Below are 26,955 nucleotides of genomic sequence, written 5' to 3'. Positions count from 1 at the left end.
ACAGATGCTTTTCTACTGTCTCAAATCCTGGCTACATTTCTCCGAGTCTACACTACGTGTATAGTTGTAATTATGCATAAGGTGTGGGAGTGCAAGAATATTTTTTCATTTATTTATTTAAACTGAATAAATATGGATATTTTTCTATCCATTTTTTATATATCTAAATAAATATGGAATAAAATATGGAATAAAAAGTTTGAGAAAATTTGAGTAAATGCCCCCCTGTGAAAGTTAGTTTCCTGTCCAGTTCATAAGATAGGACATTTAAGAAAGCTCGATCTTACAGAGACGTTATGAAAGTAAAGATGACTGGACTCCGTCTATGGAGAAGGAAGGAGCACGGCTACGTCCCATAATTCATTGCGTCAACCCGTTAACTGACGTGATCTTCGACGACTTCTTTACATATCTTTCATTTAAAGGCTCTGTGGTGGTACACACGTGGGAATCTTAATCTCGTCGCTACCGCTCTAAAGGTAAGGATTTAGCACAGTTATTTTATAATATAATGTCGTATAAACCCGGACGCAGTTGTGCAAACAAGTTACAGTTATCTTACTGGCCTGGGCTCGGCTATGAAAGGATATAGATTGTTAAACTGTTGGCTAACGGCAAGCTAGCTCGGTTAGCATGACAGACTGAAGTCAGCTAGCAAAACAGTAAACCAAAGCAAATATTCAGGTAGGACAATTCAGTTGAAGTTTTCGTAATAACTTTTTAAAATGGCTCTGCAACATGCTGCCTGTTGCTTCATTTGCTTAAATTAACTTGAATGAACTGATGTTAGACATTGTCTCGTTGACTTTAGCTAGCTGAAAAACTGAGTAGTGCTTTGTAATTAAACCACGTTTAGGGCGATGCACAGCAATATCAGTGTATGTTAGTAATTCAGCACCACTAAGACTTCCACATTTTGAAACATTGTTTGCCCGTTGTCTATCTGCATTTGTTATTTCTTCGGAAATGTTATTGTATTTTTGTAGAAATGTTAAACATTTTTAAAATATGGTCTCTTTACAGGTGGACCTGAAGCAGACATGTCGAGTGAGGACGTGGAGCGGCTTTTGATACAGTTTCAGGACGAGAATGGGGAGATCCTGGGTTCACCTTTCGATGTGCCTTTAGACATTACCCAAGACAAACTACAGCTCGTCTGCAATGCATTGCTTCAGAAGGTAATTATACAACATAAGTATACAGTGTTTTGTGTAAATGTATAGCCCAGATTGAAATAATCAAATATGATGGTCATGATATCAATGTTGAATTGAATATCTAGTAAACATGCTTTTTCTTTTTTTTTTCTTTTTTTTGCTGTCATCCACTCTAGGAGGAGCCAGTCCCGCTGGCATTCTTTGTGCAAGGGGAGATGGAGGTGGTGTCCAGCCTGGGGACATGCGTTAAGGCTCTTGGGGTTGAAACCGAACAAGTTCTGCCTGTGGTGTACCAGCCTCAAGCTCTGTTCAGGGTTCGGGCTGTGACACGCTGCACCAGCACACTGCAGGGACACACTGAGGCCGTCATCTCAGTCGCTTTCAGCCCCACTGGCAAGTGGGTACCTTTGACACAAAGTGAACAGATGTCAGCTTTTCTCTGCCAGTTTGTCATAATCTCTTGTACCTTCTGGGTCGGAGTTGTGTAACAGTATATGAAAATGGAATTATGTTGTGACACCACACCTCTAATTAGATTTAAACATTGATCCATTTGTCTGTTTTTGTTTCAGATATCTGGCCAGTGGTTCAGGCGACACCACAGTGCGCTTCTGGGACTTGACAACTGAGACGCCCCACCACACATCCAGGGGTATAAAATAACATCTACAAGGCAGCATGATCTGATAATCATTGAACTTCAAGTGACTGATTGCTTTAATACACCATTGTTCATTTTAGGACACACACACTGGGTATTGAGCATCGCCTGGTCACCTGATGGAAAGAAGCTGGCTTCAGGATGCAAGAACAGTCAGGTGTGCTTCAAAAACAAACACACGTGATCCATAATTAGGTTTCAAAGATGCATTCATTAAACCTTTCTATTTTTTTCTTTCTCTAGATATGTCTGTGGGATCCAGTGACGGGTGCGCAGATAGGGAGGACTTTGACAGGACACACCAAATGGATCACTTGGCTCTGCTGGGAACCTCTTCATCTGTGAGCACTCGATCGATTTTTCACTTCCCTGAATTTCTCTGTTATTTGACTGCAGACCTCTCATTCAGACCCATTTTATATACGAAACTTTAAAAAATATACAGTACTTTTACTCCTTTCTAAAAATTGAGTTTTTTAGGGAAAAAAATGGTCTTTTGCTCTTCACATGGATCTGCATGCAGATAAATCCTGTGATTTGTGAACTACAGCTGGACTACAAATAAAAGCAAAACGACTTAAGCTACCAAAAATCTCTTCCCTTGCCTGATAATCTGTAAAAATGTGTTTATAGAGATGGCAATTAGTTGCATAGCAATTACAAAAACACTCCACTGAAATATTGCACTGTGAAATGAAACTGTAACACACGAATTCTGTTTCATAAGAAGCCAAACTTAATTTAAAAGCATTTTGTAATTTACAGTTATACAAACGATATTGTAGATCAGCCTTGGACTCTTAAGTTATTCAGGAAGAGGCACATCCTTTGAGTCAGGCAGCCAATATATGTTCAGATATATCTAAACTACTTATTCAACAGCAGGATGGAGAGGGTGTCTGTTTTTTAGGCTGCCGGAAAAACAATACTGTGTTGGAAATGTGCTGTAATTGTCAGAGTAGGTATGGCAAACAAATAAATCACAAGGTTTCAGAAATGCCTTAAAGTTACAGACACAAGAAGTTAGTTTCCCTTAAATGTGAAGTCACTACATTACAACTGTGCAGGTATTGATTATAATTTGATTATCGTGTTGGACTAACTTAAACTTTGTGGTCTTATAGTTGTTTTTATTCTTATCCCTTTCAGTAATCCAGAGTGTCGGTACTTGGCCAGCAGCTCTAAGGACGGCTCAATACGTATCTGGGACACAGTGCTGGGACGATGTGAGAAGATCCTGACTGGGCACACTCAATCAGTGACATGCGTGAAATGGGGAGGAGATGGACTTCTGTACACTTCGTCCCAGGACAGGACTGTCAAAGTGTGGAGAGCAAAAGATGTAAGTGTGTGTGTGAAATATAAGGTATTAAAGGGTTATAAGAGCGATATGGTATGTTTCTTTTTCATTAATATGTTAAACAATATTGGTGTGTATTCTTGTGCATGAAACATGAGTAATCCAATCCACTGTTTTTATTTAGTTTTTTTTTTTTTTTTTTTGTTCCTTGTGCATAAAAAATGTAGGCTAATAATGCTAATATAGACAAATGTTATGGCATCAGAAAGGCATTTTCACCCAGAGAGCTGCTGCTGCCGGCTGTGTGGGGAAAATCCCAGCAGATCTGCAGTTTCTGAAATACTTAGATCAGCTCATTTGGCGCCAACGACCACCTTCAAAGTCACCTTTCTTCCCCTTTATGATGTTTGTTTTTAACTTCAGCAGGTCGTTCTGGCCATGACTTCACATCTAAATGCCTAAACCGATTGAGTTGCTGCTGTGAAGTTGATGAGATATTTGTGGTAACAAGCAGTTGAGCATGTGTACCTAACAAAATGGCTGGTTATTTCAAGTATATACATACTGTTAACATAAAAAAAATTGTTGCTCTTAGAGAGCCCTTGTGCAGGTCAGTTGAAAGGTTTTATGATTAGACTTATTAACAGCATGTTCATGTGTGGCTGAGACACTAAAATATTAATGGCCACAGAGAGGATGAGGATAAGAGCAAAGAGAAATCCGTGAAGTGTTTGGATGAAACGTGTGTTTAGTTTCATCTCTTTGATGCAGGGTGTCCAATGCAGGACTCTGCAGGGCCACGCCCACTGGGTCAACACCCTGGCTCTCAGCACTGACTATGTCCTGCGTACAGGAGCTTTTGAACCCGCAAATGCCACTGTCAACCCTCAGGATCTCACTGGATCATGTAAGACCCAAAACACTTGCATGTTCTTTAACATTCTGATTTTTAGTAATTGATCATTGCCATGTATGGTGAGGTTTTTTTTTTTTTTTGTTTTGTTTGTTTTTGTTTTGGGTTTTTTTTAGCATTTACTTTTTAATAGGTCTGACTCCAGAAAACAAAGTGTCACATATGCACCACACGGTCTGACATTTTACCATTTAGACAGGTTTTTTTAGTAGCAAAAAATGTGTGATATTAGAGTGTTTTGGCAGCACAGATACAGCTAGCATGGCTGCTGTGTGTTCGGTCACCTTTCTGGTCTCACATAGTTAAAGGGGGTTGTTTTCATATAACAAGTTTTTCTTCTTCTCTCCAGTGGAAGAGCTGAAGGAGAAAGCCTTAGAGAGATATAATAAAGTCAGGGTAGGTACCCTTTGTTGAGATTTGTAAAAAGTCACATGTCCTTCCTCCCTGTTTTAGCACCCTGACCTTTATCTTCTGCTGCAGGGCTCAGCTCCAGAGCGCTTGGTTTCTGGCTCAGATGATTTCACTTTGTTCTTGTGGAATCCTGCACAAGACAAAAAGCCTTTGGCCAGGATGACGGGCCACAGCGCTCTGGTCAATGAAGTGCTCTTCTCCCCAGACACCAGGCTTCTTGCCTCTGCCTCCTTCGATAAGTCTGTTAAAATCTGGGACGGACGCACTGGAAAGTAAGAGAATCACCATCACAAGGAATAATAAATTAATTTGCAAGTAATACAACTTTTGTCCAGGCGATGGTGCTGTACAGCCAAAGATGTACATCTTAGAGATTATGACTCTACCTGCTTGTGTCCTTTTGCCCACAGGTACTTAATGTCCTTGCGTGGCCATGTGGCATCAGTGTATCAAATAGCATGGTCAGCAGACAGCAGGCTGCTGGTCAGCGGCAGCAGTGACAGCACGCTTAAAGTGTGGGATATTAAGAGTGGGAAGCTCAACATGGACCTGCCAGGTCATGCTGATGAGGTGGGGGAAGGAAATTTGATATAAATACTTCCTTCTAAATGCTGATTACTGTTCCTGAATTACCTTAAGTCTTATCTGTGCAGGTTTACGCTGTGGACTGGAGTCCTGATGGGCAGAGAGTGGCCAGTGGCGGAAAAGACAAGTGTCTCAGAATGTGAGTATGATTCCAGGAAACCTGTCCATCCATCCATCTGTTTATCAGAGTTTCAGCATTTCCGCACACCTAAAACATCTACCTTGCGTTGTTTCTTTCTTTCTTTCTTTAGATGGAGAAGATAACCACAGTTCTCTTCTATTTCTGGACTTTGACAAAGGATTGTCACATCATTTCCTTCCAAACAGCTGACAGCTGGAACAAGGGCAGCTAGATTTTATCTAATTACCCATTTGACTTCATAAGTATCTGTCACTAGTGGGAGTGTCAGAGAATGCAAATGCAGTCACAATACAAATGCCCATGTGGGAATATTAACAGTGCAAGAGCTTAAAAGCAATCAGATGAACCAGAATGTAAAATCATCTGCCTCTTAAACTTATTGCAAGTAGATTGTAATGTGTAGTATACCTTCTCCTATTATCGTCTCATCTTGGTTTACAATTCAATTTTAGATCAGACGCTCTGACATGGCTTCAGAAACTTGCTCGGTTGCCATGCACATGTGGTTAAAAGCCAAACGAGGTTGTGCATCTATTGAAACCGATCCTGACACATGTTTATGGTTTCCTATTTTGGAGCAAGGAACTGCATATTTTCAGGACCATGTTTGCTACTTTGTCACCTTAGGCCTCACTAGATAAACTGTGAGTATCAGGTGGGGGCAGTGAAGCCTTCCTCTGTGATGTAAATGCAGATGGTGCTCGCCGTGCTCCTTCAGCCTTTAATCTCCTGCCAGCAAAGCTGCAATCTGCTGATTTTTCTGCCTCTGTGGTGAAGCCAAGTGTCACCAACTCTGAACTGTTTGAGTCACAGCCCGCACTGGAAATGCCAGGTTGACCATTTTTGTTACAGGAATGTAAATATAAATCAGCATGTTTATATTAGTTTCCTGATCCCACTCAAGAATCAGCTTAAAGTGTTCATCCACTTTAAGTGATCGTTTATTATAAAAGCACTGGTGGAAACCAGCATGTGAAATATATTCATTATTTACCTAACCGGGAAGTCTATTGAGCTCTGTTAGGTATGAACTCCACCGCCAATCATCGGATTTGTTTATAAAATCAAGATTTCCAGAAATATGTAATGGCAGTTCTTACTGTATAAATAAATATTTTTAACTCTAATCAGTGAAAGCAGCAGTTTTGTGCCTTCAACAGAACCTTGTGTCAGGTTTTAAAGCCACTTCAAACTGTCCTCTGATGTAATTAGGCTGTTGGTTGTTTGCTGGAACTTGAACTTATTCAGACTACTGTGCTGGTGACTCACTGTTTACATTATGACTGTTGATAAAAATATAAACAGTTGGATATTGTTGGGATTCAGCAGTGAAGGATGTTAACCTGGTTAACAAGCATTTTGCTGCTTGGATTCTTTCACCTGAACTTTAACACGTGCCAACTCCACATCTGAAAGTCATTTTTGTGTGGCACATTGAAGTATTGGACGACAATGATGACCGGACAGAAGCATTTAAGAAATATGTTTATTCTCAAGTGAGGCCAAATTTAAGGAAGGTGTTTTTTGTTGGTCCTGAAATCTGTGAATAAATGTTTGAGGATGAGTTCAAAAGGAAACTAAAGCCAACTGAATCAGCAGCAGGTTTTCCAGAATTTTCTTGGCAATCACTGAGCAGAGGTTTATACTGAGCTGGTGGATAACATCCTGAAAGCTTATCAGCTAATGAGTGCCAGTTTACTGAAGGGGCGCTTTTTACATTCTCGACTTTTTCCACCAAATCTCTGTGATCAGCACGGGCAAAGATTTCATCAAGATCTAACAGTGATGGAAGCTGATATCAGGGAAATTTTAATCCTGAGCATGATGGGTAACTGCTGTTGGTTCTTGCAAAGTGAGATTGATGTGCAGTACAAACGGAAAAGCAAGTGCCTCAAACATGTTTTAGCACTCTGACCTCATATTATTTTGAGCTAAATCGGCAGAAATCTGCTTAAACACGACTCTGGTATCATCTTGTGGTTTGTTTTCAAAACAAATGGATCAAAGCATCTTTAGTGGGAAATTGAAACCCAGATATTGTGCTATTTTGAACTGTCGAGAAACATCATAAATTGGGCAAACTTTCTGTAATTATTTAAAATAAGTAGATGAAGATCTGGTCTGAAGTTCCCAGTAGCAAACGTTTCTTTTTTTTTGGTAGACTAGAGTAATCAAACTCACTCAGGCATAATAATCACAAGTTTATTAGTAATATCTGGTTATATGCATCATACATGAGCATTGATGGTTTTCAACAAAAACACCAAACCTTTAATGTGCCCAGCAGGGATCAACAATGACTGCCAAATCTCAAATGCTGTTTCCCCTACGTATGAAAAGCAGTAAACCTTAAACACAAAGTCCAAACAGTTTTTTTAAAAAAAAGTGCATTAATAAGTGAAAACGGTGGTAGAGACCTAAACAAACAATATTTTGCTGCTCTTGGTTTAAAGATTTTCTGCTATTGAGGACGTTATGCTAGAGATCCTGCTGAAGCAGTTTGGCAAAGAGGACAGAAAGGCTTCTGTGGTGCCACCAGGTCAATCAAATCTGAGCCTCCCCCATTGATTGAGCTTCTGACATGGTACTGTGGAAGTTTCAGGCGCTGTAGATGTGATATGGGAAAAAAAAAAATCTGTTTACTACATGTTGCAGATTAAAAATTATAAATTGCGCCAATATTTTGAAAACTCGTAGTACTGAAGTAAATTAGAGGAGCTAATTAGCAATTTTAGCAATCTTTAGCTTTTGAGATGCTTGACCTTCAGTTAAAGAATCTTAAAATTGCTTAATGTCCAATTAGTCCTTTTGATGAGTGAATCCATAAGCAGAACAGCTGAAGATTATTAAAGAAATATGGCTTATTTTCAGCTTGGCACAACCTTTCTTCCCCCCATGCTTCACGCCTGCATTTGCTTGAAAATGGTTCAGACTGAGGGTCAGAATAAAGCAATACGGATCAAATATTCCCAAATGAAGCCTTCATGTGCTGCTGTAGAGAATTCAAAGCTTTAAGAATCTTACCAGATTAGCAACCAAAAGCTCACCAAATCCCCGTGTAAAGACTGCGCTACATACAGATTTGTTTCCTACATCACTAGATTAATCATCACTTCTGACAGGTTGAGACCCTGAAATGATCCGCTGGAGAGGCACAGGCTCCAGACCAGTTTGTGTAGCCTTGAGCAGCCTGCGAGCCACTGTCAGTGTGTTAGACTGATGCCACATTAACATACATGCAGCAATACTTTGTACACAGCAGCGGCTGTAAAATGTTCATCTCAGAGTTCATCATAGAGACACAGAAAAGATATCCTGTGAATGTTACAGTGCGATGATGCCACAAGCACAGCAGGGTAAGCAACGGCAACGCTATGATGTGTTGAAACACTGCACAGATGTGTTAAAGCATCGCCCTCTCTGTCGTTCTCTGCTCAGTATAGTAAGTACTCAGTGAGTCAAAAGACACATTAATGGTTTCGTTACAAAGTGTTCACTCTACAACATGTAAGGTAACAACAGTCATCAAAAGCTAAAACAGTGGTCATGTGTTTTCTTCCCTTTTGTTCCCCTTCTAAATTTGGACCTTTGAGTCGAAACGTTTCCATTTGTTATATCATGTTTGTGATGATGAGATTTACAAAACCGAGCTTACAAGTTAGGTCAGGTGCACCGAACACGTCCTCCCCTCATCTCCCTCGTCTCGCCCTTCAAAATCAAATCATCTCCTGTTAGTCTGACATTGAACTATTTAGTGCAACTAACGTCTCTGCTTTTCCTTTTCAGTCACTTTGTTTAGAGTCTTTTAATTTATTTAGAATGTGTAACAGTGTGGAGACTGGCCGAGACGACATGTCATCTGCTCGTGGCCATCAAATTGATCAAGAACGAGATTAGAGGTGTTCAGTTGTGCGTAGCATGAGGCACTGGTCTGTGCTCCCCCCACCTCTCCCGTCTACTGGGTCTTCCACACGTTGTTAAGCAGTTTGACCACCTCCTCATAGATGACGAAGACTATGGCCACATCCAAGCACACGCGGCCAAGCCTGGGAACTGTCCCTTTATAAAACCTGCAGGGGGACGACAACAAGGCGAGATGAGGTTAGATGTAAGATTAAAAAAAAAAAACAAAACTAAGACAAGCTAGAAAAGGAGGATATCAGTTACTGACGCTTGCGGTCCTTCTTGTTTCAAGATCTGGAAGGCACAGTCCATTGTGTTTTTGTAGCGGTGAGCCTCCAAACCCTACAAACCAGTAAAACAATGGTTTTCAAAAAGATAACCAGACAACAGCAAGAAAATCATTAGAACTTATGCTTCCCTACCTGCATCCTGGTCTTAACGACATCCAGAGGTGTATTTCCAAAAACGCTAGCCGCTCCCGCTGTTGCTCCAAACATGGCTGTGACGATTGGGTGCATTTCTTTCCTGGAATCATCCCCTTAGAGGTCAAATCCAAACATGCATTAATGTCCAAACCATGGGGAGGGAAGCCCATCAGTCAACTGTGACTGCTCTAACAGGCAGTACGCTTGCATGATATTGGAGCAAAGCACACTTTCTCACCTTTGTACCAATTGCGAAGTGCGTTCATGACATAAAATCGGATGGCCTGATTCGTTCCTTGTTTAAGCACGGTTGCCGTTAGGCCTTGATACGTCCCCCTCACGCCTGAACGGGTTAAAACAGTTTGACTCATTGTGAATCGCAAGCACACGTGCACATCTGTAGTTACAACCACTCGGCTGCTTTAGATTTCCTTCTCTTACCTTGCTCTCTGATAATTTCGCTGACTCCGTGAAAGAAGCCTCTGTAGCGAGGCCGGAGGGAGCACTGGTCGTGGATCAGCTTCACCTGCAAGATTTCATAAGACCAGTTTACTCACTGATGACACGACAGACCCGTGTAGTCGCACACACGCTCCTCCAACGAACCTTGAGCGTCTCCATGGGGCAGACCACTATTATTGCCTCTGTTATTCCGGCGCCCAAACCACACAAGAGGCTCCGTGTGTTGTCTAGCCGCCCTGTCGCATCTCGCATTGGATTGCTGAGCATTTCAAACATGCCAAACCTGTAAGAAAGATTGGTTGATTGACCGGGTCACCACCAGAGCAATACTGGCAAAAGTTATCAAAACAAATAAAGCAGCTGGTTTGAAATGCAATTTATCTATTCAGTTCAATTCCATTTCATTTATACAGTGCCAAATCACAACAACAGCTGCCTCAAGGCACTTCATATTGTAAGGTAAAGACCCTACAGTTACAGAGAAAAGCCCAACTATCAGGTGATCCCTGTGAGCAACCACTTTGGTGACAGTGGGAAGGAAAAACTTTCTTTTAACAGGAATAAACATCCGGCAGAACCAGGATTAGAGAGAGGCAGTCATCTGCTGCTACTGGTTGGGGGTGAGGGGGGAGACAGGACAAAAACGTTATCTAGAGTGAGTGTACACTGCTGCTTTTTCTTTATGGTCTCTTTTCATGTTTAAAAGCCCAAACAGTTTGAAAAACATAGATGCTGGTTAGCTAAGTACTAAGAAATGCTGTGTCACTGATTCAACATCAGTCAGCTGCTTCATCCGTTTCAAGTTTGCAACCCAGCTCATCTGTGATTCTGCAAAACAAAAGGATGCAAGAGGCCCAAGTGCTTCCCTATCACAGCCGCGCTTCTTTTTTTCCTTTTGAATTGTTTCGAGTGTGTGTGTGTGTGTGTGGGGGGGGGGTTCCCACATAATATCTTTATATTAAACTACTCTATATGATGCATGCATCTTCACCTGACTGCAGACTTGGGTATTGAGCCATACAGCAGGGAGCTGAGACCTCTATACAACCCCCTGAGCCCATGGTCTTGCACAGTCAGCTTCACGCAGTCACCTGCAAGTACACAGCATGCCCACGAGTGAGTAGACCAGCACAAGACCAACTTCACATGTATGTCCCAGTGACCTACCAATCCCTCTGTATCGCGGCGGGTTTACTCTTGCATCTAGCTGCAGCTGGGTCTTGACATACTCTGTAGGGAAGGTGATACAGATCTCGATTCCTCCTGCGATGCCACCTGAATGAGGAGACAAGGGGAGAGGGAGAATCGCTGCTGTTGGTGTTTGTTGACTCACTGTGCACAACTCTTCTTGAATGTTCTTAGGGCAGCAAAGGGGGGGGGGAGACCTTGCCAGCATTTTCTACTTCCGCATGAAAGAAAAAAACAAAAAGATGAGATGGTTCTGCAGCACAATCCCTTCAGCATCCCTTACATCGTTTTTAGATTACCTCAGAGGTGCATTAAAGACTAACACTAACGTGCAGCTACATCATGCAGTAGCATCACTGCAGCTTTGACCCAGTTCTGCATGGCCAGCCTTAATGGGCGACAGATTGAGATTAGTCTGCGCTGGTTGTGTGTGGCAAGCACTAAGCGGCTATGAGAGCAGGGGTGGGGATCTGCCGGCTGAATAGGTCGTAAAATCAACCTGCGAGGATGGCCTTTCCGGGATGTGTTATTTTCCTCCCTCCGATCGCGGCAGCCGCAAGGTTCCTCCTCGCCGCGTACGACCGCTGGTGTGCCGGCACAGCGCCCAGGCCCGCCGCCGGACGCTGGGATGGAGGCTGCCGATCCGGAGCCGAGCTCTGGCATCCTCTCCTCACACCGCAGCTCTCGCAAGGCCCCTCACACACCGAAAACGGCTTAAGCAGCGAGGACATTTTTCTTTCTCGATTTTACGACGGTCCCACTCAAACAATATCAGACAACAACAACAGCAGCAGCAGCATGGGAAAGGCGTAGCAATGTGGCGGCAGGCAGAGCATCAATATTCAAACAGCGGTCAGGTGATTGGACAGACCATCGGCTGATCCGCCGCGCTGCCTAATGTCATTATTTGGTCACGTGATCTACAGGGGGCGGAGGCTTTTGGCGACCAATGAGGTGCAGGATGCTGTTTGCCTGATGTGAGGAGATAAATTTATATCATCCGACTATAAACCTTTACTGAATAAATTATTGAATATAATATAAGAATCTGAAAGAGGGGTGAATTAACATTACTGTACAGATAAATACAGATATGGTGCTTGATGTTTCAAGTAACCAAATTAAAATACCCCAGCATTTAGATAAATGTTACATTAGCCCACATCCTTTTTTATGTACGAGCTCTATACGTAATAATAATGAGGTGAGGTGTCGTGGCACAGATAATGATAATAACAGAAAAAAATTAAACGAATATGACTGAAAGCCCACAATACACTTGACTTCATGTGCAGTTAGGCGTGAGCTGTGTAAGCAAGAGTTTGGTATGTTGCTGTTGCCTCTTAACTCCTGTTCCCTTAAATAGAGCTCTCCCACACACACATATGCATGCATGCACACACGTGCACACTCTGCTTCCCTCATCACCCTTCACTGAGAAACTAGGTCAGCGTTTCCATGCACACCCCCCACTGCCACTCACACCACCCCTGAGAAAAACAGTCAAGAGACAGAGAGAGGGAGTGAGAGACAGCTAGTGGGCGGGCAATCCACATAAAAATGGCCAGTTATTACTCTTTTGGTTTGATTATTTGCAAAAAAAGATGCTTTTTATGCTTCACTCATTTATTTGTTTTTTTTGTTTGTCCTTTGCTGGTCGACAAATCCCCGTGAAAGTGTTATTCAAACGGGTAAATTATGGCAGAAAAACACAGATCAGGAGGAAGATGAAGGTAGGAAGACAGCATTTCCTCCAGTGCTTCTTCCTCCTCTCCAGCACCTTCATTAAAGCTGCGAATTCTTACCTGCAAGATAAAATGTTTAAAAGCATTATTGTGAGTGTGTGTGTATCTTTATTGTGTGTGCAGAGTCAGGTTGACATTGCTGTTTCGTCTTACGTGGATCTCCTTGAGAGAGCTTTGAGTTAAACTCATGTCTAGCAGCCTCGCAACAGTTCGGATTTCCAAGAATGCGCAGATGCTCAGCTTCACCAGACGCTCACACACTTTAACCAGCTCCAACAGCTCCTCATCCAAAGATTCACCGAAGTTGTTTGCACCGAAGTCCAGGTTTAGATGCTGCAGGATAATGATTTTGATTCAGTAACTAGGTTCATGTTAAGCCAGTTCTCCATCAGGCAACTGCTGTTCTTTAATTCAACGCTTAGTTCTTTAAACATAGTGTGTTACTAAAGACTGTCTCAGCCAATCTCTTGTAAAGTTTGTGGGACGAGGCCACATGCCCTTCAGTTCCCTCTTCTTGAAGCATCATTTACACAGTACTCATGTGTTGTATCACATTAAATGATTTCGCAAAGAAAGGCACCAGCCAGCCAGTGGATTTGAACCTTCTTGGGGAATGTTTAAAAATCTAGTAACAATCCCATCAATAATCCACAATAAATGCCATAAACAATGACCAATAGGCAATGTTATTCCTGGTTGCAGATGTAATGACATTGCTTGTGACTAACCAAGCTTGTGGACATAAGTTGAGAGAACGTCTGTTAATTTCAACTTCAGAGCCTCTGCAGATCAAATTCAAATGAGCTGATGTAATATATATAGCATACAGTAATGTGCTGATTGTAATGAGCAGGCATTCATTTTAACATATCATATCTACACTCTGAACTCTGTAATGCTGCCTGCTCAGCACCCTGACCTGAAGGGTGTGTCTGTACTGAGGCAGTATGTCGCTGAGGAGAGGCTTGGGACTCCAGTCTTCGTTGGGCGAGTAGAAAGCAGACATGCAGTATTCACTCAGGGGAATCTCGGGCAGCAGCATCCTGGCGAGGCGTTCATTGTTAACAACTTGGTTCACTGAAATCTTGACTTTGAGGTCTGGGCAGCTTGATGCCAAAGTTGCCCATGAGCTGCCACAAATCAGCTTGACAGACAAAAAGAAGCGGAGATGGAAATTAGACCTGTGGGGGTATTTTAAACCCTGTCTTCCTACCCAGGATCTATACATCTGCCATTACATTGTGTCCAACCACAGAAGCAGTGAATCCAGTTTTTGTTGGGGATAACAGCTACATCATTCACACATCCCCACACAATAATAAAATAAGGCCACTTGAAAGGTTTGTTTCATGCTTACCTGTTGATGTGGTTCTTTAAGACAGCAGTGCAGTAAAAATGTTTGCAGGGTGTTGCCATCTCTGCTGGACTTTCGCCTCCCTCCTCCGTGTCTTTGCTGGAGTGCCATTAGCAGCTCATCTGACAAACAGGAGTAACTCAGCCTCAGATCGGTGAGACACTGCAACTGGCTCAGGTTGTCGGGCACGCTGGAGTTGAGGTAGACGTTCACCGAACCAGAAAAGAATGCTTCCAAATCCAAAGAGGAAATATAGCACCGGGGGTAGAAGCGCGTCTCATAATGTAACAAGGCAGAAAGCAGCTCCACACCCTAGAAGTTAAAGGTTCAGAAACCATATAAAGATTAAGAAGACCACAATCAGTATAATAATCAATCTAGCCTAGAAAGAAAACATTGCTCAGTGAGAGGTCTTAGACTTTAAACTATCAGAAATCCATTTAGGAAGTAATAAGGAGTGTTACAGCTCCACTGGGCTTGATATTTAGGAGTTTGTGATTGATGTGAACCCAAAAGTCAACATTTCTAGCTTGTGATTGTCTGGCAGGAGAGGCTTTAAACACAAACTTACTGCAGCTTTATATGGAGACCTGCAAACTGGTAACTAAAATTGTGGCATTTATTATAAAACATTAAGGGAAGAATCAAGCATCACAAAGAAGATATTTGATTTAAATTAGAATATTAAACTACTTAGCTTCAATTCAGTTCAGTAATGTAGTCTTATGTCGCTGAATTTGAACATCTTTTAGTAACTTTTCACCAAAATTTAAGTTACTATTTAATATGAAGACTGATTAATTGACACACACAATACTCCAGTTCTCAGCTGATGAGATCTGTTCTGTGTTTTAAATAACTCTAGCACTGTAGTGAAGAGCTGGAAGTTGGGTGGTGACATATAGCTGCTGAAACATTATCTTAGGATGTGTGCTGTAGTCACCTGATGGATGCAGTTTCGCATCCCGCTCAGACAAATGGAGTTGAGTTTTGAGCTGCCTCTCTGGAGGAATGAAATCAGGCAGCCCACCAATGAGGCTCTGAGGCTTGAAGTCCAAGCGCTTCTGTCCAACTCCAGGTTCATGACGGCTAGCGAGCGCAGTGGGGCCCTCACCCTGTGGAGGTCGCAATGATAATAAGGTTGCAGTGTGAGTTTTTACTTGTATTGCACAGGGTAACAGAGTGGGGCCCTAATTTGTGTAAAACCACGAGTTGGTTCAGACAGGCCTCTTTTACCTGATGAGCTCAGAAAACAGTTGAGTGATCGCTCCCTTCAGTCTCAGGGCTGCCTGGGTTTTTCTTGGAGGACACACAGTCACCTCCAACCTCTCCAGGTAGGCGCCCAGATGGCTCACATAGGCAATGGTAGAGGAGTAATCTGGCTTCCTGAATTTGGAAATCCGACCACTGAAGTGAAAATGGCGGTGGCGCCAGAGAGAAGGTGAGCGCATGACGTTGTGCCACTGATGACAAACAAGAGCTGCAGTTTTGCGATCCCGGTCTGGCAGAAAACTGAATACACGCTCCAAGCACAGACGAGGAAGTGTCAGCCACATGATTTTCCTGTCTAAGATGCAGTCACAGCTGTCATCAGTGAAATATTCTCCTGTCTCTGGATCACTGTATTCCTGATCAATGCCATAATTCTCTTCTTCCCCAATGCTCTCCTCTAGGTTTTCCATGTTTGAATATTTGGATTACAAGATTTCTGCAGCTTGTACTCTCACAGTGGACTTCAGTGAAAGTAGATGTGTAGGACACAGGCTAATCCCACTGTAGTTTAAAGAAAACATTGAAAAATGTTACATCAATATGTAAGGAATGACAGGGAGACTACCTACAGCCACAAGGAGTCCAACAGCCAATAAGATTCTAGAAGAATCTGGCACAGAATATTGTGACATCACATGGAACCAGCTCAGTTTTCTGTTCAAAACATTCCATTCACTCCCTTTAAAACAGGCTGCTTTTATGAAGGGTTTATAAATTGTAACTAATCATGTTATAATGAATAGTAATTGACTCATTTTCATTTTAACATTAGTATATGGCCTCTTTTCACTCCCCACACTTATATACCACTGCAGCATGCCATTAAACTTTATATCCTCTCTTTCTAAGTCTGTGTTTTCTCTCCTCACCCACCAACCAGTCAGATGGCTGCCCCTCCTTGAGTCTTGAGTCTGTTTGCTTGGGTTTTCTTCGGGTACTCTGGCTTCCTCCCACAGTCCAAAGACGTGCGGTCAATTTAGAATTGGTGATTCTAAGCTGACCGCAGACATGAATGTGAACAGGAATGATTGTCTGTCTTTGTGTTGTGCCCCAACTTGTACCCTGATGGACATTAGCTATAAGTGACAAATATTATGTTATCCTGGAGAGGAAAAACAGCACCATGTCTGGTTGTAGTACTTGACCACACACATATAGTAAAGGGTTGACATATTTATATAATACTTTAGCAGGCTAACTCTCCCTTATCTGCCTGAATTTCACACCGGACCATGTCACAGGCTGACTGACACAGATAGCTTGTCTTTATTGTCTTGGTTTGTAAAGTAAACTAAGATAAAATTGCATAAAAGATGGACTTTGCACCAAAAAACAAGCCAATAGATCACATTGTGACAGCAGTTCACAAAGAAAAGGGAGCTAAGATGGAAGTTGAAGAGCCGAGCCAGTGCAGTTTTTTACTTATGATATAGCATTTACATGACAGCAGATAAACTGAATGTGGAAAAACGGAAACTATGTTATTTGTTCACAATGGGGGGATTTTGAGCTGTTTTTGAAACTTTTTTATGGGTTGTTATTGATCAGTTTTACATTTTAGGCTCCCTTGACATCAGATTGGACTGCATGAGGTCAAAAACCTCAAATGAGTGTGATAAATCAAAGAAAAAAAGGAATTAGGGGAAATAAACAAAAGGGGATTTGTAGTAAAGATGAAATTTAAAAAATAGAGAAGTGAAAAGACAGAACATACTGAGATATACCCTACTTATAAACACTTATTAACTCATTAAGTCACGTTTAAACCTGTCCAGTGCTAATGGTGAATTTATTGCCAGTGTATCCAACAGACAAGACATGTATATGATAATTCCCCTGATGAATATCCAATAAGAATGTTCTGCCTAAAGATCTTAAGTTAAAAAAAATTAAATTAAAATTAAAATAAAATTAAATAAGAACGTGAGTGCATATTTGCGCCATTTAGTCCATTTCTAACATTATTTATTGAAAAAATACAATTAAAAGATTTAAACTGTGCATGAGAAAATGCTAACTTCCTGGTTTGAGACCGGATGTGGGGTTGTACATTTCCGGTAGCTTTACTTTGCGGTCAATCGCTACTGCGAAAATATACTCCAAAATCATGTCCAAAACTCGAAAACGGAAAGATTGCGTTAAGTTACAAAGAGCAGAAGGTGGGGACACTCACCGCTGTTGTGTCATAAAAAATCTAATGATCAATTTTGACGTTTAAAGAGTTTAGATCGATCAGTTGTTTACATCACTCTTCTGCAGCAGAAGACACATCGTCCACATTCAGAAGCACATCTCTGTATAGTGACTGGTCTTATGATTTAAACAGGCAAATGTTCAGCATTCAAACTACAGGTGAAGAATAGTCAAACCAGATGTTTCCCCTTATGTCGATATCAGCTAGTCAAGTACACACCTACACAGCATGTTAACAAACCGTGAAAAAAGCCACACAAAAAATGAATGATTGTTGGTAAGGGTTTCTATACATTAGTATTTACGAAGGGTATGTTGTGACTTACCTTGAAAATTACAGTGGTCCCTCGCTAATAACGCGGTTCACCTTTCACCTCGTTGTTTCACAGATTTTTTTAGTGCAAGTTTTTTACGTTTTTTTACGTTTTTTTACGTCACATTGTGTCCTGAGTCCTGATCGCTGCAGACGATCTCCTCGTGATGTCTCTCCTGTACAGTACAGAATCGCTGCATCGATCGCTAGCAGTGTGACTCTGAAGTGCAATACTGTATGTCCACGATGTCCACGAAACGTTTTGCACCGTCAAAAAATAAAATTGGCTACTTGATTTCACCTATCGCTGGTTATTTTTAGAACATAACACCCGCGATAAACGAGGGACAGCTGAGAAATATAACATTTGAATCCCTTTTCTCTTTTGCGCTGAGGCACGGGGAAAAAATATCGACAAGTCGATGAACATCATTTACAGATATATTGGGTAAATGCCCAAGACATCTATAGAAATGTAAATCGCCGCTTGATTCATTCATTTGCTTAACCGTAAACAGGGCGTGAATAGGACACCGGAAACAAAGCTCCCCACAGGAGTTTCCGCACCGGAAGTAGCATATGCTAACGTGCACATAGTCAATTTTAACATAGGGATGTAGACCAGGAAAAGGAAGCGGATGACTTCACCTTGCTCAGTGAAAGTCACAGAAGTTCAACACTGAGTAAAAATAATAATATATAATATAATAATAAGTGAGGAATAGTGATGACAAAGCTTAAGTGTAAATAGATAGATATTTACTAGCACAAGCAGATACTGCACAACAATAACACGCTAAAGGCTTCCTGAGAATATTCTAATTTAGACAGCAGACACTATTTTTAATAACAAAAAAGAAACATTTTCTTCATCTATTTGTTTGACTTCCTCAGATCTTCAAACAGCAGACACTTTGCCTGTGCAGACAGAAAGAAAGCAGAGTGGCATAAACTGCGGTATCTTTAGTGATGATCTATTTATGTCTACGTGGGCTTAGCTTAGCCAAACCTCATGCCAGCGTAGTGTGTCAGGGGGCAAGTCCAGATGGCAGTGTGGACAGGTGTGTGTCTGATAGTGCACTTCCTGGTTTCTCTGTCCCCAGCAGGGCCCCTCGCTTCCCCACAGTGGGTGACACGGCGAGTGGGACGACCAAGCTACACCAAAGTGTGGCCGAGGGTCTGTTTGGTAGCTCACTTTTTGACCACTAGAGGGCAGCGGTGACGAATCAGAGTCGTCCTGCTGCCCAAGAAAAGCAGAGGTCTGCATTACAGTAGAGAAAAGAGCTGTGCACAGTGACTTCAGGCTTAAATTTAAAATGCACAGCAATAACAAATCCTCTATTATTTTATATGTGTGTGTTACATTAGAGAAAACTAAATGAATGGGGAATGCATGAAGCATTTTCTCAACACTCCCTCCAATGGAAAATATATTTTGTCATGAATTTAAAAACCTGTTTTGTAGTTTCAGGGCGATACTCTGAGTCAAGAGACCTCAAGCAGTACCAGCAGGGTTCAGGTGGGTGATCTATAAAAACACAAATGGCAAAGAAAAACACTTAAGCAGCATTAGCTATAACCCATTTACATTTAAATAGTCTCACACAAGCAAGTGCTTTCAATAAATGCACCCTGCTGGCCCCATGCATCTGTCAGCTGGGAGTGTGACCTACTCTGTGTGTTAGAGGGATGAGATAACACAGAAATGGGGGACAACTCTTCTTCTGTCTGCAGGGAGGACGATGGGAGGCACCCAGTATCGTCCTGGGTGTCTGTGGCTACCAGGGTGCTGTCTGGTAACACTTCTGCACCGCTGCACTGATCGTCTGCACCCTTTATCAAGCACACAAACAAAATGACACGCTAAATGCTCATTTGCTGTTTCATATGAGTTGCACTGACTGTGATGGATAGAGGTTTTGTTTATATTATATTTCATTTATGTGGTTTTGTCTCATCTGACCTGGCTTGGCTCTCCATCTCCATCATAGTGTCCTCCGTCAGTCTGGTCTTCCTCATCTGGTTCCTGGAGGCTTTGTGACTCATCGCTGTCCTTGCCACAACTCTGAGTCACTGTTTCGGCCTGAGTAAAAGTTATCCCACTGAAGTTTGAAAGAGAGACAGAAGAATTAAAAAACATGCCCTCCTAACCGCCTGACTACAAGGTTATCAGCCAATCAGTCACCAGCTGCCTTACAAGGGATCAGCCTCTATTGTTACAGTCAGGGCGACCTGATTAGTCGTAAACATTCATTCTCCCCTCGCCTTACCTTTCGATGCTCTGGCCCTTTTCCTCATTCTCTCCCTCCATCCCACCTCACGTGTGTCCCTCCCAGGGTGACTGCTGGGTTTTTCCTCTTAATCCCACTTGGTCTATTTTATTTATTTATTTATTTTAGCTTTTCCCTCTCTTCCACCGCTCTGTCTGCCTGCTCTCTCACTGCTCTCATCCCTCCCTCACTGTGTGTGAAACGGAAACTCCAGGCTTTCAATATTTGATGTGTCTGAATAGCTCACAAGCAGGTTTCTGTAAAGCATGATCAGGTGATTCTCTGAGTGTTGGAGTCGGCTTTGCCCCAACATCATCATCATATTGTAATTCCACTATTCCCCACGAGTAAGCAATACAAAATAAGTTTATTTTCAAACATAAGGTCACTATCAATGAATAAATTAGCTGCTATTTGATCTTTGTCCGTCTGTATGATTTCTGCTTTGATAAATTATTCACTATGCTTCTCAGATTTGACAGTTGACGGCTGATGAAATATCAGGTTAAATATTCACATATTTAGGTTTCAGATTGGCGTGTGGCTAATTAGACTGAGACCTGGTGAACGTGTAGAAAGATGGTGCAGGTGAGTGGGAAACATCATTGGGAGATGAACTGCTCATTCCCTACCTTACTTTCTACTGAGCAAGGTACTTGTAATCCACTTGGGTTCCTTCCATATGATAGCCTGTTATACAGTACTGTGCAAAAGTCTCAAGCAACTGCTCATTTTTTATATATTTTATTTCCAAGGAGCCAGACTTTTTAAAGTGGTCTTGACCAATAGTTCTCCAGGCTTTCTGAAAGTATTTCAGAGCTTTCCCTTGGACATTGCCTGTCTCTTAACACTGACCTATGAATCATTCAAGCATAAAAATGGAATTTAACTCAAGGGATGAACCAGACAATTTAGCATATAACCAATTTTAAATGATATCTATAGGCACTTTGTCACTGGATGCCTGTTGCAAAAATATAGAAATTTGTTTGAATCTATGAAAAATGTCAAAGATATGTTTGACAGACATAAAATAGTATATCTGCACCCACAAGGTGAGAGAAGAGCTATTAGCTGAAAACATGACACATCTCAGGATGGAGTGCAGTGTATCCTAAACAATTTTGAGGGAACTGGACAAAGTCCCCATCCATCTATTCTCTTCCGCTTATCTTTGTCACGGTCGGAGGGGGGCTGGAGCCTATCCCAGTTGTCTTAGGGCGGGAGGCAGGGTACACCCCAGACAGGTCGCCAGTCTGTAGCAGGGCTAATCAAAATAGGTGGTCGGCCTTATATACTGTCTACAGATGAACAGTATCTGGAAGACATGTGCTTATGAAATGCTAAAAAATCCAGATCCTCTGTGAGAGATACCTGACAGAGGATCTGAGAGATGCATCTGACCCTTCAGTTGATCCATCTACTGTTCAATGAAGCTTTATCAGAAATGGCCTCAGTGGAAGGATGGCTTTCAAGAAGACATTATTAAGGAATAAAAACTGGGGGGGGGGGGGGGGGGGGGGAGACTGAGGTGTGCCAAATTCCACAGGAATTGGATCAAAAATCTGTGGTAACAGGACTTATTGAGTGATGAATCCAATGGCGGAATTTTTGGTTCCGTCAGACGCGGATCCACCATGAAACACCATGCATTTTTCGGTGATCCCAAACACACTGCCAATGCAGTAAAAGCATACGGCCGAACTCAAGGATTGGCCTCCCCAGAGCCAAGACCTCATCATTATTTAAGCAGTGTGGGATCAACTTGATAGAGAAAAAGACAAGCAACATCCAGAGAAGATCTGTGAATATCCTCAAGAAGCCTTGGAGTACTATTCCTTAAATTACAAGAGAGTTCAGGTTGTGTTGAAGAATAAAGGTGGTCATGCCAAATACTGGCATTAAAGCTCATTAGAATTGTACAAACTGTCGTACCTATTTCATATTTTCCTAGCAAAATATAAAGAAAAATGAAGTGTGGCTCAAGAATTTTGCACAGTACTGTACTTCTATAATATCACATTTCAGACAGAAACATTTTCCCATGCCATTTGAAAGCAGCCACTCTGGTCATTCATGAGTAATTAAGAAGGATTCATTCTGGTAATAAAGTATTTTCACACAGCAGCACCATGACTGCATTGTAAATCACTCAGTCCACCAGCAGATGGAGGAAGAGAATTTCATCTGTGGTTCATAAACCACAGGTAGACCAAAACCACATTATACTAAATCTTGGAATTTCTCCTACACTTGTTTGCCTTCAATTTTATCCATTTTTATCCATATTTAATTTTGTGTCCCCCGGTCCTGGAGTATCTCTTGCATGAGCCTCTGTCTTTTTAGCTTTCATATTCTGTGGGCTGGCGTCTTCATTTGACATGAATTCTCCTTTTTAGAAATTCAAAGTAATCCAGTAAGGTATAAAAAGCAGCACACATGGGTGAAAGCCATTTTCAACCACCCTTATTAACTACATTATGTGACTTGGTTTTTAATTTCAGGCCTTTTTGTAAAGCTGTGGAATGTGTGTGTGTGTGTGTGTGTGTGTGTCTGTCTGTCCGTGTGCCTGTATGCATACTTGTATCTCTCAATTTTGCTTCTTGTATGCCAGCACTCTCACTTTTGTGTGTGTGTCTGTGCGCGTCTTCCTGTAAATGCACGGCAGGTAATGTGAGTGTATTTCCTGTGTGTGTGTGTGTGTGTTTGTGGGAGGAGGGAGACAGGAACATAAGTGGAGATGACTCACCAGTCTTTTGTGACAGTGGTGCAGAGAGAGTGCTTTTCACCCATTTCTCTCCCTTGGGGCTTGCATACAAAACAAGAAATGGAGAGAGGGTAAAGAAGAAAAGGAGAGGAAGATTGGGTGTTAGGAAGCATTAGGGGGGATTTGGGGGAGGGGGGGGATAATTGAAGGAAAAAAACTGGGAGAAGATGGCAAATGAGTGTAGAGAGCTGGACAAAGAGAAGCGAAGAAAAGATGAAAGGAGTGAGCAACAAAAAAAAAAACGACTAGGGTTGCAAAGATCATAAACAAAGGATGCCGTTTCACGGGAGAGGTACTGGCAGCTCTGCCTTTGTTGTCCTAATGGCTGGTGAAAGCATTGTTGATGGGCCATATTGTGTTCAGCGTAGGTAGTAACAGATGAATCAACAATATAAAAGGGGGTCACAGTGACAAGATTCAGATTTAATTTGGAAAAAGCATCCAGGTCAGGAGTGTGTTAACCCTTTGAGCAGCCTTCCTGAATATCTGCCTACCTTTACTTATTTATCGGCAGCTTGCCTACTTGGAAATAATTCTGTCAAACGCAAATGAAAGTCATGAAAATTTATTGTGCATGGTGATTTGTATTCACAGCATTTTAAGCAAATTTATGATAGCAGTAAGTTTATATATTTTTTTATTTTTCTTCTGCTTTTTATTGCAGTGTTCGGATCCTCGGGACCTAAAAGGCCTGCTTATTGAATTTTAAGCTCAAGATGTTTAGAGCTCCGTGATGTAAATGTTCAGCTAGAGACCATTTAATGCAACAGGTTGATGATCAGATCCGTGAGTGTGGTGGTAACCAATACATTTTAAAAAAACACACACACACACCATAATTATAGTTCTGTTAGAAGGTGCTTAATGGTAACGCATTAAATGTACCATTTCTGCAGCAATGCCCTGATTGAGTCACCATCCCATATTTCCCTCGTGCTGCTGCGCAGGTTTTCAGTAACAACCCGTCAAATATAAAAAGCTGCAGACCTCACCAGGTCAGAAGAGGCACCCCATTAGGCCTTTGTTCTCTCAAACTCTGCAGCCATTCAAAATCACAGTTACAAACGCAGCGACAAAGGGGTCATGTAACAGGATAAACTCTAATTAGTGGCATTTCTCAGTTTCAAAAGAGGTGTGGAAATCAGCAGCTTAATAGGAGTTTAAAAAAGCAACACGAGGCAGCTCACAGACCTCCAGCAATTTCACATCATCCCATGTTCGGATGTGATGATGATGAGAGATGAGATAGCCTTTATTTGTCAGTTGCTGTTGCCCACAACCGAGATGACAGACCTTGCCGACCGTACATACAATGCACAAACATCACATTGGGGACACAGGTCAGGCTAGGTAGCAAGGGAAAAAAAAAAACATCGAAACGTGTAACACAAAAGGATAATACAGGAATGCACAGATATCAACACACCATAACACAATAAAACACAGACAAGCCACATGGGAGAGTATTCCAGTGTGTACAGCTGATCTGGGACCGCTGCAGTCTTCGATTGCGCCTCCAGCTGATCCGGTGTCCACATCGGATGGAAGGTAAGCATGGGAGGAGGCATTGGATTCGGGGGAGTGAGGGCGTATCAGTATCTGTGTACATGTTTCGTGCGTGTGCATGTGTGTGTGTGTGTGTATCCCGTGTTCAGCTGAGAGAAAGTGTCACCACGCCCGGTTAAGCAAAGGTCAACAGTCTCCAGTGGACCAAGGTGGCCTTGAAGGAGGTACAAAGAGTTCTGATAACAGTCCTGTTATCATGGGAAGAATTTGTTGTTCCAGTCAGCTTCAACCTTGGCAGGTCTTCAGCTGGCGCCAGGGGGGCCGCATGAGTGAAGATGGGGAATGTTTGGGTTTAGTGGAACAACTGCATCCAATTTTTACAGTTGGTCTAATGTCCATCCCTGGTCACCAATTATCGCAATTCCCGTTGTTCTTCTCCAAGATCTTATCCATACTGTGTTCAAAACACAGTCTGAGTACTCACAGCCCTGCCAGTTGTCTATCATGTCGGCCAGCCTTATGGGATTTTGAACAGCTGTAGCCGCTTCTTGTTCTTCGATAAGGTCCAAGCCAGCTCCAATCAGCCCGAACTCTGTTATCGTGGTTCCAGATTGGTAGATGTCGTTCAATGTCCTGCATCGAGAGTGTCGCCAGACACACGACGCAACCGACCATCGAGTGTCTGGCAGCAAACGTCTCTGCAGGACAATCGGGCTTTCCCAAGCCCAGCAGGGTGTCAATTCCGTTACGGGACCAGTTGATCAAATCTTTAGGTTTTAGAGAAGAAGACTGAGAAATTCTTTGAGGGTTAGAGTTAGACGAGACTAGACAAACACATAGAAGCAGGAGCAGGGAAGATAAGGGAGGGAGGGGGGGAAAGATGCGTCCGCCTCCTCCGAGAGCCAAAGAAGACGTGAAGTCATATTGAGAAAGGTGAAATAGATGTTCAATGGGAATGCTGGTACAACCTGCAGCTTTTGTGCCTTTTAACTTAGCAAAGCGGAATATAATCAGTTAAAATCCTTAATTTGTTTTTTATAGTTAGGGCCACAGTTTGATGGCTAATGAAATGTTTATAGTTTTATAATTCAGCCTCTCTACAACCACAGTGGCTCTTAAATCAGATAATCAAGATGTGATGGAAGTGCAGAATTTCAGCTTTAATTCAAGGCGTTTAACAAAGTTTTTGCATGAGATGTTTTTGGATTTGCAGCCAATTTCATACATAGTGCCCCATTTTCAGAGGCTCAGAATTAATTGGATAATTAGGTCTGGTCCCTCCTTATTTAATGTCAAATGAAGCAGACATAATATATGGAGTTGATTCACAGTGTTGAAATTGAGTTTTAGAGCCTTTTTTTTAACTGTAGTTTTAAATATGAGACCCGAAGAGATGTCTGTGCAAGTGAGGGAGGCCATCATTAGACTAAATAAAATGAAATAAACACATTAGAGAGACAAAAGCAAACTTAAGGCACGGCTGACTAAAAAATCGACAACATTTTTAAAAATGAAGGAATGCAGTGGCTAGCTCAGCAACACCAAAATACCCTAAAAAACACAGAAAACAACTAAAGTGCACGGTGATAGAATTATTACCTTTGTTAAGAGAAACAACTCAAGGAATTAGAGATGTCCTTTTTCAGCTCTACAATCCAGGGAAATCTCGATGAATAGAAATACAGATGGTTTTACAACATGGTGCAAACCACTGGTTACACTCAAAAACACTTTGGCAAGATTAGATACCTAAAAGAGCCGCCGTTGTTGTAATTCTTAAACAGTTAATTAAAACCCCTTGAATTAAAGCTGAAAGTCGGCACTTCAGTCACTCATTGATCTTTTGATTTCTGGTGGTGTGTACAGAGGCAAAACTACAAAACAACTGTGTGTTTGTTTAACAAATTATGGACCTCACTGTAAGCACAGCCCCAGTATGAGTATGAGCAACGGGAGAAGAAAAATACATCAAAATAAGGCATAGAAATATTTAATTGGCCCAAGAAGAAAACACAAACCATGTCCTGTTAGCAGCTTAATATCAGTGGTTGTAAAGGGGATTTGATCATTAAAACACTGTAGAGTTTAAGCCCTGCACCTCACATACATACGTATTGTGAATTCTGTTTAGCTAATACCACGCTGACATTTTAAGTTAAAGGTGGGATCAAAGTCCGACTGTTATAGAAATTCCAGGAGCGTTATTTAATCAGATTTTGAAGGCTACTCAATATTTATACCACAGTGGCTGACATTTTTCCTCACATTTCTGCTTCTGTGAATGCATGGGCTTCTTGGGGCCATTGCTGATGAATTGTTGTGCTGTCAGACTCTTCCGTGCCAGGAGCTGGATGTATACCAAATTTTGTGCCTGTGAGAGTTGGAGCC

At 41.9% G+C, this 26,955-nt stretch overlaps 4 protein-coding genes across 5 annotated transcripts; 1 reads left to right on the top strand and 3 right to left on the bottom strand.

The window, feature by feature from the left end:
- Window positions 1-393: 393 nt before the first annotated feature.
- nle1 (notchless homolog 1 (Drosophila)) lies at window positions 394-6,296 on the top strand. The gene is made up of 13 exons (XM_084942399.1): window positions 394-479; window positions 1,024-1,178; window positions 1,334-1,554; window positions 1,730-1,809; window positions 1,899-1,975; window positions 2,062-2,159; window positions 2,968-3,160; window positions 3,890-4,025; window positions 4,381-4,427; window positions 4,512-4,714; window positions 4,853-5,012; window positions 5,096-5,166; window positions 5,279-6,296. The coding sequence occupies exons 2-13, from the start codon at window positions 1,041-1,043 to the stop codon at window positions 5,289-5,291; spliced, it is 1,437 nt and encodes a 478-aa protein (XP_084798525.1). The 5' UTR covers window positions 394-479; window positions 1,024-1,040; the 3' UTR covers window positions 5,292-6,296.
- Window positions 6,297-7,357: 1,061 nt separating this feature from the next.
- Window positions 7,358-12,053, bottom strand: slc25a1a (solute carrier family 25 member 1a). The gene is made up of 9 exons (XM_084942400.1): window positions 11,647-12,053; window positions 11,127-11,234; window positions 10,951-11,050; window positions 10,104-10,242; window positions 9,939-10,023; window positions 9,736-9,840; window positions 9,495-9,610; window positions 9,341-9,414; window positions 7,358-9,239 (listed from the first exon to the last, which is right to left on the bottom strand). Exons 1-9 carry the CDS (start codon window positions 11,876-11,878, stop codon window positions 9,125-9,127), a joined length of 1,074 nt encoding a protein of 357 aa, XP_084798526.1. The 5' UTR covers window positions 11,879-12,053; the 3' UTR covers window positions 7,358-9,124.
- Window positions 12,054-12,311: 258 nt separating this feature from the next.
- On the bottom strand, window positions 12,312-18,099 carry LOC146379103 (F-box only protein 39-like). Its single transcript, XM_084942398.1, has 6 exons — window positions 15,483-18,099; window positions 15,190-15,361; window positions 14,250-14,558; window positions 13,812-14,036; window positions 13,046-13,225; window positions 12,312-12,952 (listed from the first exon to the last, which is right to left on the bottom strand). The coding sequence occupies exons 1-6, from the start codon at window positions 15,926-15,928 to the stop codon at window positions 12,827-12,829; spliced, it is 1,458 nt and encodes a 485-aa protein (XP_084798524.1). The 5' UTR covers window positions 15,929-18,099; the 3' UTR covers window positions 12,312-12,826.
- A 662-nt stretch (window positions 18,100-18,761) lies between these two features.
- Window positions 18,762-20,468, bottom strand: LOC146379102 (uncharacterized). Of its 2 annotated transcripts, none has more exons than XM_084941319.1 (6): window positions 20,295-20,468; window positions 19,988-20,126; window positions 19,698-19,857; window positions 19,479-19,552; window positions 19,034-19,264; window positions 18,762-18,942 (listed from the first exon to the last, which is right to left on the bottom strand). In XM_084941319.1, the coding sequence occupies exons 1-6, from the start codon at window positions 20,333-20,335 to the stop codon at window positions 18,898-18,900; spliced, it is 690 nt and encodes a 229-aa protein (XP_084797445.1). In that variant the 5' UTR covers window positions 20,336-20,468; the 3' UTR covers window positions 18,762-18,897. The 2 variants fall into 2 exon arrangements, with proteins under 2 accessions (XP_084797445.1, XP_084797446.1); XM_084941320.1 differs by having other exon boundaries at window positions 19,034-19,261.
- Window positions 20,469-26,955: the final 6,487 nt, after the last annotated feature.

This window comes from Perissodus microlepis, chromosome 10, assembly GCF_051167445.1.
Source record: "Perissodus microlepis isolate ML-2025 ecotype Zambia chromosome 10, ASM5116744v1, whole genome shotgun sequence".
Lineage (NCBI taxonomy): Eukaryota > Metazoa > Chordata > Actinopteri > Cichliformes > Cichlidae > Perissodus > Perissodus microlepis.
The sequence above is the reverse complement of the archived record's forward strand: the minus strand, read 5'-3'. Positions and strand labels throughout refer to the sequence as shown.

Excerpts from the sequence above, each read along its gene's own strand:
- nle1 (XM_084942399.1), top strand. The coding sequence starts at position 1,041 with ATGTCGAGTGAGGACGTGGAGCGGCTTTTGATACAGTTTCAGGACGAG. Across the intron at positions 3,161-3,889 it reads AAGTGTGGAGAGCAAAAGAT|GGTGTCCAATGCAGGACTCT; the intron begins GTAAGTGTGTGT and ends TCTTTGATGCAG. Across the intron at positions 4,428-4,511 it reads AGAGATATAATAAAGTCAGG|GGCTCAGCTCCAGAGCGCTT; the intron begins GTAGGTACCCTT and ends CTTCTGCTGCAG.
- slc25a1a (XM_084942400.1), bottom strand. The coding sequence starts at position 11,878 with ATGTCCTCGCTGCTTAAGCCGTTTTCGGTGTGTGAGGGGCCTTGCGAG. Across the intron at positions 10,024-10,103 it reads GCCCCATGGAGACGCTCAAG|GTGAAGCTGATCCACGACCA; the intron begins GTTCGTTGGAGG and ends GAAATCTTGCAG. Across the intron at positions 9,415-9,494 it reads TCGTTAAGACCAGGATGCAG|GGTTTGGAGGCTCACCGCTA; the intron begins GTAGGGAAGCAT and ends ACTGGTTTGTAG.
- LOC146379103 (XM_084942398.1), bottom strand. The coding sequence starts at position 15,928 with ATGGAAAACCTAGAGGAGAGCATTGGGGAAGAAGAGAATTATGGCATT. Across the intron at positions 15,362-15,482 it reads CTGTTTTCTGAGCTCATCAG|GGTGAGGGCCCCACTGCGCT; the intron begins GTAAAAGAGGCC and ends CGACCTCCACAG. Across the intron at positions 14,559-15,189 it reads TGCGAAACTGCATCCATCAG|GGTGTGGAGCTGCTTTCTGC; the intron begins GTGACTACAGCA and ends TTTAACTTCTAG.
- LOC146379102 (XM_084941319.1), bottom strand. The coding sequence starts at position 20,335 with ATGGAGGGAGAGAATGAGGAAAAGGGCCAGAGCATCGAAAG. Across the intron at positions 19,265-19,478 it reads GCCCTGAAACTACAAAACAG|CAGGACGACTCTGATTCGTC; the intron begins GTTTTTAAATTC and ends TTTCTTGGGCAG. Across the intron at positions 18,943-19,033 it reads ACACACTACGCTGGCATGAG|GCAAAGTGTCTGCTGTTTGA; the intron begins GTTTGGCTAAGC and ends CTGTCTGCACAG.